We start from the raw sequence: 13,235 nt of genomic DNA, 5'->3' as shown, positions 1-13,235 counted from the left end.
CCTGACTCTTTATGACCCCATGGACAGTAGCCTGCAACAATCTCCTCCATCCATGGGATTTTCCAGGCAAGAGTACTGGAGAGGGTTGCCATTTCCTTCTCCAGGGAATAGAAGGAATCTTCCCGACCCAGGGATCAAACCCAGGTCTCCTGCATTGTAGGCAGACGCTTTACCATCTGAGCCACCAGGAAATATGAGCCACCATTAACTAGATGAAAGAAAACTCTTATCAACATCTCTAATATGCAATAACAACAGTACCTAACCAGTTTCCCATACTACTATCTAGTCTCAACTTAGTAAATCTCTCAATCTTATTCAGTATTTCGAGCTTAAGGCTCATCTGAATGAATGGGAAATACCAATATTCGTCTGTGTAAGTGTCTACTCTTAGAGATTCCTTGTTAACGTCTTCATCATATATTTCCTTCTGGCTGTGTTAATCCTTCACATTTGACATCCTATCACTCCATGGCTTTCTGAAAGTATTTATCCACAGCAACACTACCTCCCATCCTATTGTTTATTCTCTGTTTACCATATCCTAGATACCAATTTTCTCAAGGTCATAATTCATTGAGGTTAACACTTCTCTCTTTTCAAACACAGCATATATACAAAGCATCTTCATTTGATTTTCTGTGTGTCCCCCCACATCTGTTTAGCAAGGAAGAGTGGTTAATTTACTTTCCTAAGAAAACTGAAACTGTGGATTATCTTTAACAAGAATTTTATCAAGCACGCACAGGTACGGTAAAAGTTGCTGTTATTTCAGTTAAAGCTCTATCATCATCATCATCATCATCAGTCTCTACCTCTACCTTGAAGTCCAACTTTCTTTTCTTGATGCCTTATTTACTTATAGTATCTACTTAAATGTAACAGATGGACAGACAGACAACAGACAGACAGACAAAGGTGATCTGAAACGCACTTGCATAGTTGTTGAGATCAAACTGTGACAGCGCATCCACTTTCTCTTTGGGTTTTTTAGGGCCTGGTTTGGGGTCTTCTCTTTTTTTCCCAGTAGAATCTTTGGAGTTCTTTTGTCCTGCACCATTAGGTGCTCCTTCTTGATGGTGTGCAGAGCTGCCATTGACAGGATCAGCACCACTGGTGCCTGCCGACTGGTCATCAAATGGCCTACAAAATAATCATCTGAGATTTTACTACTAGCTCCACATGTGTGTGTGGCGTGTGGCTTAGCTGCTCAGTCATAACCGACTCTTTTGACTCCACAGACCGTAGCCCGCCAGGCTCACCTGTCCATGGAATTTTCCAGGCAAGAATACTGGAGTGGGTTGCCATTTTCTACTTCCCAAACCAGGGATCAAACCTGTGTCTCTTGCATCTCCTGCATTGGCAGGTGAATTCTTTACCACTGAACAACCTGGGAAGCCCACTGTCACCATATCCTTGATCAAAAGAAAAATGCCCTTAGTGGCAGTTTCTAAAGTTCAGTCTAAGAAGAAATAACAGTGGGATAGAAATGCCTCAGTGATTTTTGTTGGGTACAACTTTTCTAAGATGGAGTTTCCCAATAAAGGAAATAAGACTAGCTCCTCAGAGTTCTTTCCAGAAATTAAATTCTAGAATTCTAATTATTCCCTGAAGGTTCTTACTGTGTCTATTCTTATTGTGTTCATTATGTTTATAAATGAGCTAATCGACATTGTTCATAGCAGAAAATTTCTGTGATCTAAGCTAGTCCAAAGTATTCAATGGTGGATCTTCTCCACAAGAGGGCGGTATATGAAAAAAAACAGTGTAAAGAATTCTATGCTTACAAGTCTTTGTTTTAAAAGTTCAATCAGATTTATACATATACATACATATATATATATAAACATTTTAAAAACCAGTTTTAATATGGAAACCAATCCACTTCACAAACCAAAAGTATTTCTATAGGGTTTTTTCCTGTTAAAAAATTCTTTTCTTGGGTTCATTTTATAAAAACGTCAAGAACATACACCATGAAAAATGGGCTTATCAATTCACTTTCAGCTCAATCTATAGTATTACTCAAGATAAAAGCTTATCAAGAGCCTGAAAAAAACCATGATCTCAAACATGTGAGCTATGAATTCATTTCTTCTAAATGTGACACTTAGAAAACATTAATCTATAGCCTGTAACTGCTATGTCTGCAGGTCCAGGCTGCTACCATCTATATGGTACAAAAGACTTGCTAAGGTAGCTGAAACCTTGAGTATTACTACTTGAAATTCGAACAGCTTGGTTATAGTCAACAACTACATTGTTAATGTAACTATATATATTATCCTATTCTTTTGACTTTTAAAGAGAGGTTTAAATTCTGTGATAAACTGGTACTCAATAAACACAACTGGTAGTATTACTTTCCTAGAACTTTTTCTAAATTATCAGGAAGTGAAAATATTTTTTACTGACTGATATAGTAACCTGACATGCTAAGTGTATCTAACCAGTACAGATTAAGATAATATTTTGTCTGAATAAATTTCTTATCAGCTCAGGCAGCAAATCTGGGAATTTGTTTTTTTTTTTTTTTTTTTTTTAAAAACGGGCACACCATAATAATAGTTGCTGACTATATACCAGGTGTTACACTGTTTTGTAAATATCATGTCACTGAATCTTCACACATTTTTAAAGTTCTACTGCTTTCTCCTCATTTTACAGGTGAGGAAGCAGAGAATTTATACAAATAGAAGTACCAGAGCCTAGATTTAAAACTAGAAATAATGCTACTTTAGAATTTTTTTAGTACTAAAAAATAATTTACTATAAACAACATTTTAATATTTAAAAAGAACAGACCAAATTTAGAACAGTTGAGAAAAATTCTTTTAAAAACACCAATGTCATGCTATTTGTTACTGGTGGTGGGGCAGGACTTTGCTTTCTAGGCCTCTCTGTAAGCTAGATGGTTTACTGTAGGTTTGCAACTTGAGAGGGGAATATAATGTATCCTTCAGTTTCAACATTCACTCTCTAGAAACCAGTACAGAGGTACTGAATATGATTAAGTTCCAGAGGACACCTGTGAGCCCCACAGTTTTCCAGAGAGAAATCAAGAAAGGCAGGCTACTCATCATCACTAAGATGATCTACCAAATGGAAGACATTGCATACATCCTGTCCTCGGGTGTGTCGATTTTCCCAAAGCTACAAATTTTTAACAGGACTCTTTTAGGAGATGTACATGAACTTCCAGATGTTCAAGCTGGTTTTAGAAAAGGCAGAGGAACCAGAGATCAAATTGCCAACATCCAGCGGATCATCAAAAAAACAAGAGAGTTCCAGAAAAACATCTATTTCTGCTTTACTGACTATGCCAAAGTCTTTGACTGTGTGGATCACAATAAACTGTGGAAAATTCTGAAAGAGATGGGAATACCAGACCACCTGACCTGCCTCTGGAGAAACCTATATACAAGTCAGGAAGCAACAGTTAGAACAAGACATGGAACAACAGACTGGTTCCAAATAGGAAAAGGAGTGCGTCAAGGCTGTATATTGTCACCCTGTTTATTTAACTTCTATGCAGAGTACATCACGAGAAACGCTGGACTGGAAGAAGCACAAGCTGGAATCAAGATTGCCAGGAGAAATATCAATAACCTCAGATATGCAGATGACACCACCCTTATGGCAGAAAGTGAAGAGAAACTAAAAAGCCTCTTGATGAAAGTGAAAGAGGAGAGTGAAAAAGTTGGCTTAAAGCTCAACATTCAGAAAACAAAGATCACAGCATCTGGTCCCATCACTTCATGGGAAATAAGATGGGAAAACAGTGTCAGAATTTATTTTGGGGGGCTCCAAAATCACTGCAGATGGTGATTGCAGCCATGAAATTAAAAGATGCTTACTCCTTGGAAGGAAAGTTATGACCAACCTAGATAGCATATTCAAAAGCAGGGACATTACTTTGTCAACAAAGGTCCGTCTAGTCAAGGCTATGGTTTTTCCAGTGGTCATGTATGGATATGAGAGTTGGACTGTGAAGAAAGCTGAGCACCAAAGAATTGATGCTTTTGAACTGCGGTGCTGGAGAAGACTCTTGAGAGCCCCTTGGACTGCAGGGAGATCCAACCAGTCCATTCTAAAGGCAATCAGTCCTGGGTGTTTTTTGGAAGGAATGATGCTAAAGCTGAAACTCCAGTACTTTGGCCACCTCGTGCAAAGAGTAGACTCATTGGAAAAGACTCTGATGCTGGGAGGGATTGGGGGAAGGAAGAAAACGGGACCACAGAGGATGAGATGGCTAGATGGCATCACTGACTCGATGCACATGACTTTGAGTGAACTCCAGGAGTTGGTGATGGACAGGGAGGCCTGGCGTGCTGTGATTTATGGGGTCGCAAAGAGTCGGACATGACTGAGTGACTGAACTGAACATAACAACAGGCAAGAACTTTTGTGATCCACTAACCTCTTTCTCAAGCACTTTTACACTTTTAGTATAGGGAAAAAACAACCCTACAGGACAAGAATGTCTTGATCCTCTATAGAGCGGTGCCTTTGCACAGTTCTACCAAGAAGTATAGTTTAAGTTTCTCTAAAGGTGCAAAAGTAGCCATTCGTGGACCCTGCGCTTCCACTGCCAAGTGCCTAGGTTCAATTCCTGGCTGGGGAATTAAGATCCCACAAGCTGAGTAGCACGCCCCACATCCTCCCCCGTCAAAAGATGCAAAAGTAATTATATGTAACATAAAATACTCACCCTCGCTTTCCACTTTTTGATGGTGGGCCACTTCTCCTTTCATTCCTAGGACCTGAGAAATTCCTTCCGGATTTGGGTGGACCATTGTTACCACGCCGATTCTGGCGATCTATGCCAGGTCGCTGACTAGAAAAACTTCTCTTTGCTATTTCCCTCTTTGGAGGTACAACATTCTCTCCCGTCTTTACCACCACTTGCGCATTCAAATCAGCATTTTTTTTTTCGTCCCTCTCACGCCTCTCATTGAAATCACTGCTTTCAGAGGCTGTTTCCCATTCTTCATTTGCCTGATCAGAAGAGTTCTGGTTAGATAAGTCTGGTGTCTTATTCCCAGAAATATCTCCAGTAGCATTAACTGGTTCCTGAACCACATTATTAACTGTGCCATTTGTGGGCACTGCCACCTCACTGGTTTTTGAAGCAGCCTCCCTCTCCCTTAGTCGTCTAAATCGGGGAGGTTTATCTTGCCTTGGTGGTCGCGTAGGACGCTGCCTTCGGGGCCTCTCTCTAGCTGGGTCAAACTTTCGTTCAAATTTTGGAGGCCGTTTATCTGCTGGGATAGGGATAAACTGCTCATGTCTCCTTGGTGGCTCCCCACTGTCTGGTTTAGGAGCTTCTGTCTGCCTTGGGTTCCACTGATTATCCCGATAAGCAGGTCTTCGTAAGGTAGAAGGGCGTGATGGGCGACCTCCAGGATCTCTTCCACCACGTCTGAATGTTCCCCCTCTGCCTCGCCTTGTAGGCTCTCCTTTAGGAAGGAAGCCTGGTTTAGGTTTATCATCATCCCTTACAAAAGGTTTTTCTAAAGGTCTACCATCTATTCGGACATGATTTTCGGGCTTGAAAGAAGACTGTGGCTTTCCCGGCTTTCTGCTCTCAGGCCGCTCCTCTCTTTTGGGGAGCTTACTCTTGCTCAAGCTATCCCTGTCACTTGCGCTCTCATGAATTTCACTGTCTGTGTCAGTCTCTGAACCTCGCTGCCGTCTTCTTTTGGGAACAACTTCAAAGTCTGAGCTCTCACTTCGTGTTTCACTTTCTTCTCGCTGCCTGAGGGGCCCTGGGGCCACGTGCTCTGCTCGTGGCTTGCTGTCTCTGTACTGAGGATAATCTCGAGTGTGCCCTCTGCCACCCCTGCCGCGTCCTCCGTAAGAGCCTCTGTAGCTTCGCCCTCTGGAGTAATATTCACCTCGGCCTCGACCTCTGTATCCCTGATCTGGAAACCAATCTCTATCTCTAGCTTCTTTCCAGTAGGTCCTAGGGGGTACAGTGGATTCTTTTTTAGCTGCTGGTCTTGAATCTGGTCGAGTCCTCTCTGTAACAAGGTCTTTGCTGATGACTTTCTCAGGCTGCTTTTCTTCCTTGACTGTTGGTGCTGTGATAGTTTGTTGGTTTACGGTTTTGACTGCAGGCTCTATCTCAACACTACTTACAGATTCCAAAGGCTTCTCAGTATCTTGAGGTGGCTTTTGTACCAAAGTTGAAGGCGAAGTTTCTACTGAAGGAAGTTTCTCTGGTTCTGGTTGAGGTTGTGGTGGAACTGACTGTGGCTGAACTGGTGCTGCAGGTGGTGCAGGTGGTGGAGGAAGAGCTTCTTTCTTTTCTGTCTTTTCAGGTTTCACCACTTTTTCAGTGACCTTTTCTCCTTTTTCTCCCTTTTCTCCTTCTTTCTCCTTTCTTTGCTCCCGTTCTTCTTTCATATCTCTAAGTATAGGTTTTTTAATAGGACCTGATCTTCTCACAGGCCTGTCGTTACCTTCTTCTCTTCTGTTGGAACTAGGCCTTGGGCCCCAACGAGTTTCCGATTTAGATTTATACAATTTCTCAGGTTTTGGTCCATCAGAAGATCGGATAAAGCCCTCTTTTTTTGTTTTTTCCTCTGGCCTTTCTGCTGGTTCTTTTGAATCAATACCTCTGCTAGTTACTTTAGGAATGCTTGCAGATGGCTCATTCCTCAGCTCCTCTGATTTCTGAGTATGGTTAGATCCATGGCAAACACTTCTTTTCCGGGCAGGCTGACTTTCTCCAGCTGAAATTCGCTCTTCTTGAGGAGTGGCTATAGTCTTTTGATCAGGTACATCAAAACAAGTAGACTGACTATTTGTGTCAGTATGACGAGGTCTAATGTCTTCCACTGATCTACTTAAAAACTTTTGTACGTCTGTCTCACTTGATTCTCTGACAAAGTCTGGTTTTGGATGAGCCTCTAACTGACCATGTTCTACAGGATAAGCAGCAGTTATCTGTTCCTGATCCAATGGAGCTTCAGGCCTACGATAATGAGAATTCAAAGAAATAATAGCCATCACAGCAAAAAATCTTTTCCACATGTACATGTAGAGCAAAATAATCCCTTGAATTTAAAAACAAAAAATGGGTCCTAATCATAAAGAACCTTATGTCTCTACAAAAAGTTCAGTGCAACATTATTCATAAGAGCCAAGAGATAGAAACAACCTAAATGTCTACTGCAGATGAATGGGTTCAGAACATGTATATGCATACAAACAGCATGTTGTTTAAAGAAAGAAAATCCTGCTATATGCTACATCATAGATGAGAAGATTACACTAAGTGAAATAAACCAGTCACAGAAGAACAAATACTGTATGATCCCACTTATATAAACTATTAATATAATAAAACTAGTCCATAAAGAAGTAATTACCAGGGACTAGGAGGAAATGAGTTGTGATTAAATGGGTAAAAAATTTTGGTTGTGCAAGATGAAAAAGTTAGAGATCCATTATACGATGTTATGCTTACAGTTATCAACACTGTACTATATACTTAAAAATTTGACAGGAGGGTAGATAGTGTGTTATGTTTCTACTCTCCTCAATTAAAAAGAAATGAAACTCAGTCTTTAAGAAAAAGAAATTTAGACCATGCTTATGTGAAAGTTATATCTATCAAAACTGGTAATTTTCACTTATAACCAGAATACACTAGAGTAGGTCCATCTTTCCCAATGAATCAGAATTTTAAAACATCATAAAACAAATTCGTTGAAAAGGCAAAAGCTCTAACTTATCATTATAAATTAATGAAGATCACCAATTGTCTGATACTTCAAAGTAACTGTAAATTAGTGTTTATCCTTAACTTGACCTCAGAAAATTTCCATAAGATATTGATAATTGAATGTCTAACATTTCTAAATAAGTGGAAGAATTATATCAACACGTTAGCCAGACTATATGTCAAGTACAGGAGAATCTTGACAATTTTGACAGCTACCACTAAATTTTAGTATTTAAATAAACGTACAGAAAGAACTATGTTCCAAAATGCCCTAATCAATCAATACTAAATGCTGGGAAAAGGAAAATACATCCTAGAATGAAATAAGGCATATTAAATGGGAGAAAATCAGATCTGTGGCTCAGTCCTAAGTCAGAATGATCTCCAGGGAGACTACACAGTTTTCATTTCCCCACAATATTCTATTGGCTTGCTAATGACTTTAATAATTACCTTACATCCTCAGGTTCTTCTGTTGCTTTGGGAGTGGTGGCCTGCTGAGGCTCAGTATGAGGATAAGGATCTGACCCCCACATCATTCGAGGCTCAGAGAGCGAAATCGCATGATCTCTTGCAGAGCGAGCCAAATGCTCAAATGACTCAGAATTGTTTGGTGACCCTTCCATCTGATCTCGTCTCATTAATGGCTTAGGAGGAATCATTCCTACACAAAAGATCAGAAAAAGATGGGGGTGTGGGGAGAAAACAAAGGAAACAGAATCATTATAGACACAGTATCCAGGTTAATACTTAATTACTATTTGGACATCTCTATATTTAAAGAAATACTTTTGGCAAGTAAAACTGATTAACTCAAAAAACCATCAGTGAAAACTGAATTTTTCTGTGAATGAGATTTTTATTGTTGCTGTTAAATAAATAGATTTAAAAATCCAGGAAGCAACACAAGCAAAACCATAAAAACAGTCTATTTTACTTTAAAGGAAAGAAAAGGTAATGCCTATAAAAATCAGATAACAAGTACCATGATTCTGTGCATGTTAAACATTTTGAGAATTACACCAAGTGATAAATTTTCAGAAAAACATTTTCCATAGAAAATTCTATTAATTTAATTAGTTGATCAGTATGCCATACATTATGTCTCTTAAATTTTAAAGTTTTCATATATGATAATATATATGTTTCAATGCTATTCTATATGAAACAGATCACCAGTCCAGGTTCAATGCATGAGACAGGGTGCTCAGGGCTGGTGTACTGGGATGACCCAGAGGGATAGGATGGGAAGGGAGGTGGGAGAAGGGTTCAGGATGGGAAACACATGTAAACCCATGGCTGATTCATATCAACGTATGGCAAAAACCACTACAATATTGTTAAGTAATTAGCTTCCAACTAAAACAAATAAAAATTTTCAGTATAAATTTAAAAATCAAGATGTAATTCTTGATCGTATTTTTATCACCTCTAAATTTTCCTCTATGCCATCTTAGTACTGGATTATCTGAGTTTATTCTGATAAACACAGCTATTTGTTTTTAGCTAACCTATTAGGAAATTCAGGTGGTAGGCTGAATGACAGAAAAAATAGCTGTAATATATAACATATGGATAAAATTAAATGCTGAAACACCTGAAAGAATGAAAACAATGCAGCAAACAACAGATGTTATAACTAAGACAGTAATTTTCCATCTGAAATTTTTGAAATAATATTCACAAAACAGAAAGTACAGTATTTTGGTCTTACCACACTGTAGGTACAGTAATTGGAATTTAACTACTCTGTGCTCAAAGAAGATACATCATTTTATGACTAAGAAGTCCTATATAAGTTCTTACTAGATTTTATCTCTCAAAGGAAGTAAGATTAAAATTGTGGGGAAAATGAACAACTCTAAACTTGCACAACTGCAAGTAAGCCAGGAGACAATGCCAATTTCAACTTACCAGGATGAATGGGTGGAATATCCATAGCAGGTCTACCTGATATCATCCGAGGATCCATGTATGACTGCATCATGAGCCACCTTGGATCAAAACCCATGGAAGCCAAATGCTGGGGGTGAGGTTGCATGGGCTGGTAAAGAGGTCTATGTGGTGGTGGAGGGACAGCATTGCTGGATGGCTGAGAAGGAACCGTTTGTGGAAGCACACCTTGCTGTTGCTGCTGCTGCCACTGCTGCTGCTTCATCTGTTCCTGAAAAAATAGGCAGGATCGCACATTTTGAGCCTTTAGTTCCATGTGATAAATCAATACAACCAATCATATTGGAAAACAGGCTTTTTTGAAACCCTGAGGGAAAAGAACTCAAAACACATTTGACAGTGAGAGATGGCAAGACAAGAGAACAAAGGTTCAGTTATGACATTCTGCCTTATACTTCAGTAACTAATCACTCATCAATTACACTGCAAGAAACCATCTCCTAGAAAGGAAGATGAGGCATAAGAAAAAAAGGAACGTATAAAGCCCCTATCAGCAAACTTTTACTAATTTAAAAGAGGCAAACTTTTCAGAGGAAATTTGTATGTTTTGGTATTTTGAATTTTATGTTAAATTATTTCTCATACTACTGAACAATATACCTTTCAAATCACACGTACAAGATAAAATGTTTTTATTGTTACCTGCTGCCGCTGGAATCGTGGTGGTAAAGACTTCTGAAACTGTTTAAAATAGCCAGATAATACAGCAGGCCGAGGCTGAGACCCTGACTCTGGTTCTGTTTCATGTGCTGCCTGCGTGGTCTCCTTTTCACCGCGATTGCTATCTTGTCTAGTGAAAACTGGGTCGTCCTCTGTCCAAAGAAAAGGTGAAAGATAATTATACTCATCTCTGACACTTAACATTAATACATGCTGTTCATACTGGAGTGAAATAATCAGACATATTTTAAAAGTTAATGAGGAAGAAAGTATCCTTACTCCAAAAAACCATTTTGTACTTTAATATTGGTAACCATCAATGCAATGAGGTAACCTTAGTTTAACAAAACCTCAGATTTTCTCAAAGATGGATTCTTAAGATAGAACTCACATGCCTAGATGCTTTATCATGCAAAAGTCTGTATTTGATATTTTGCGATAATAAACCATTTCCAACTCTATTTTTCACTGTTTCAATAAATGTTAACACTGCTGTCAACATTTACTTGTGGTTCACTAGCATTTAGATGAAAACAAGAATGGCCTATAAATACTTAAAATAGAACATGTTGGTTTATAAAATTTTTTTGATTAGGGGATTATCTATAGAGAAAACTAATGAATCTAAACTATGATCATTCATTTTAATGATCATAAAACGAATGATCATGACAACCAAATGATCACCGATATCTTCAAATATATAAATCATTGTTCTATGTAAAGGTATCAACTATGATACACAAAAAGGAGAACGATACACATCCCCTCAACCAAAAAAAGTTCTCATCGCAAAGAAAACCAGAGTTATATTCATTCTAGAAAATGACATTTGTTACAACTACAAAGCCATGTTATGTTATAAATTCTTTTCTCAGAGAATCAGAGGTGAATTTTAAGGGGAAAGCTCATGTAAAGCCAATGTAAAACCATGCAGTAAAGAATCAAAAGTCAAACTTTGTATTACATTCAATATTAAAAATGTTTTAAAAATGATAAAATATTAGAGGGAAAAGACAGCCAAGAAGGTGCAACCTTTAAAAATAAAATGGGTACATGTTACTGGTAAACCCAGCTAAAGTTAAATTGCCATCAGAGGACATATAAAATGTGAATGAAAATATAAGTGCCACCAAATAATGATCACTAAAAACAAAACCAAAATTAGTTCATGTACAATATATAGTCGCTGTTGACGGTAAATTAATCAGGGTCAATACATGTATTTGCTTGCAAAACTATGACTAAAATGAATTTCCTTATTTCTAATTCATGGTTTTTTCTCATTAACTGTGAATAAAATTCTCTAAGATTGTTCTTTCAGAATTCATCAAAGTATAAAAATATTTTTCATTTCTGTGGTGAGAAATTTTGCTTTACCTTTTTTAAGCGTTTTGAGCTAAGTGCTCAGGATACATAATAAAAGCCTATAACCAACATCAAATTATCTCTAGACTGCTTAATATAAGAAATCTGTGCAATTTGGTAACTCAACAATCTGCACGGACTATATCTTATTTTTTAAAAAAGTTGAGATAAGAAAAAGTTGAGACAAAACACTCTTACTTCTCTTTATAGTGACATTAAGGACCAAATTTGAAGGCAACTTAGAATACAGATTAAAAACTTAAAGGAAAACTTTAAATAGCTTTATAACTTCAAGCAGCATTGTCTTACAGAAACAGCATGGGTTTTACGGAAAAAAAAATTTCAGTATTTCCATTAACAGAAATGTACTGAAATAAAACTCTTTCTATTTTAAATCACTGTTAACTCTACTAAGACCAAATGTTAAATTTGGAACACAGTTCTAATAATTAGGGTTTTTGATCCAATTTTGGGAAGAATACATCAGCTGATTATAGCTAGCAAAGAAATAGCTTTTTTGGGGGGGTGGGGGGGTGTGTGGTGCCACACATCAACAGGTATGAACCCATGCCTCCTGTGATGGAAGCAGAGAGTATTAACCACTGGACCACCAGGGAAGTCCAGCAAAGTTGTTTTTTTTGGGGGGGGGGGGCGGGGGAGGGGAAGCATTCTGGTAAGCATATAGATAACCTATGAAAGCTTTTATATATCCAAGCTGGTAGAAAAACAAACATGAAATTATGAACAGAGCAGTCATTTAATTATGACAATCCAAAATTCCCATTAAGCTCTATTCAACTTAAATTTTAGAGGTATTAACCCATGTATAAACAAAGGAGATTTCATATAGTTAAATGCTGTGGAATCATAAAAGAGTAAAAGAATCAGCATCTAAGTATGAAGCCAATACTATTTTGCTGACAAAATAGAATTGAAGGTCATCTAACTATATGATATCTACAATAAACTCACTTTAGATCCAAAGATACAAATAAACTGAAAATGAAAACATATTCCATGGAAATAGTAACCAAAAGAGAGCAGGGTGGCTACACTGAGATAAAACTGACTTTAAATCAAAGTTTTACAAAAGACAAAGAAGGTCATTAAATACTAATAAAAGGTTCAATACAGCAAGACACAACAGTTATAAACATTTACACACCTAGTAACAGGACCATCAAAAAAACTATGATGCAAAATACTAGGGGATACATACTTGTACATTCAGAGGCTTCAACAACTCCATCTCAATGATGAGTAGAACAGCCACACAGAAGTAAGGAAAAAGGACTTAATAAACCAACTAGGGCAACTCTGGACTTCCCTCGTAGCTCAGTTGGTAAAGAATCTGCCTACAATGCAGGAGACCCAGGTTTGATTCCCAGGTCGGGAAGATCCCCTGGAGAAGAAAACGGCAACCCACTCCAGTATTCTTGCCTGGAGAATCCCATGGACAGAGGAGCCTGAGAGGCTACAGTTCATGGAGTCAAAAGAGTCAGACACGACTTAGTGACTAAAC

General features: G+C 38.1%; 1 protein-coding gene across 12 annotated transcripts in view; it reads right to left on the bottom strand.

Moving 5' to 3' along the window:
* The window catches only part of PRRC2C (proline rich coiled-coil 2C), a 95,071-nt gene that overhangs the window by 34,642 nt on the left and 47,194 nt on the right, over nucleotides 1–13,235 (bottom strand). For all 12 annotated transcript variants that reach the window (XM_018060308.1, XM_018060298.1, XM_018060302.1 and 9 more), the window contains exons 13-17: nucleotides 10,328–10,497; nucleotides 9,647–9,896; nucleotides 8,186–8,396; nucleotides 4,712–6,979; nucleotides 935–1,143 (exon numbers count right to left, since the gene is read on the bottom strand). In XM_018060308.1, coding sequence (XP_017915797.1) covers nucleotides 935–1,143; nucleotides 4,712–6,979; nucleotides 8,186–8,396; nucleotides 9,647–9,896; nucleotides 10,328–10,497 — 3,108 coding nt within the window. The remainder of the gene's footprint in view (nucleotides 1–934; nucleotides 1,144–4,711; nucleotides 6,980–8,185; nucleotides 8,397–9,646; nucleotides 9,897–10,327; nucleotides 10,498–13,235) is intronic.

The sequence above is a fragment of the Capra hircus genome, chromosome 16 (genome assembly GCF_001704415.2).
Source record: "Capra hircus breed San Clemente chromosome 16, ASM170441v1, whole genome shotgun sequence".
NCBI classification, from domain to species: Eukaryota; Metazoa; Chordata; class Mammalia; order Artiodactyla; family Bovidae; genus Capra; species Capra hircus.
Note: the sequence above shows the minus strand (reverse complement) of the source record. Positions and strands in the feature narration are given on the sequence as shown.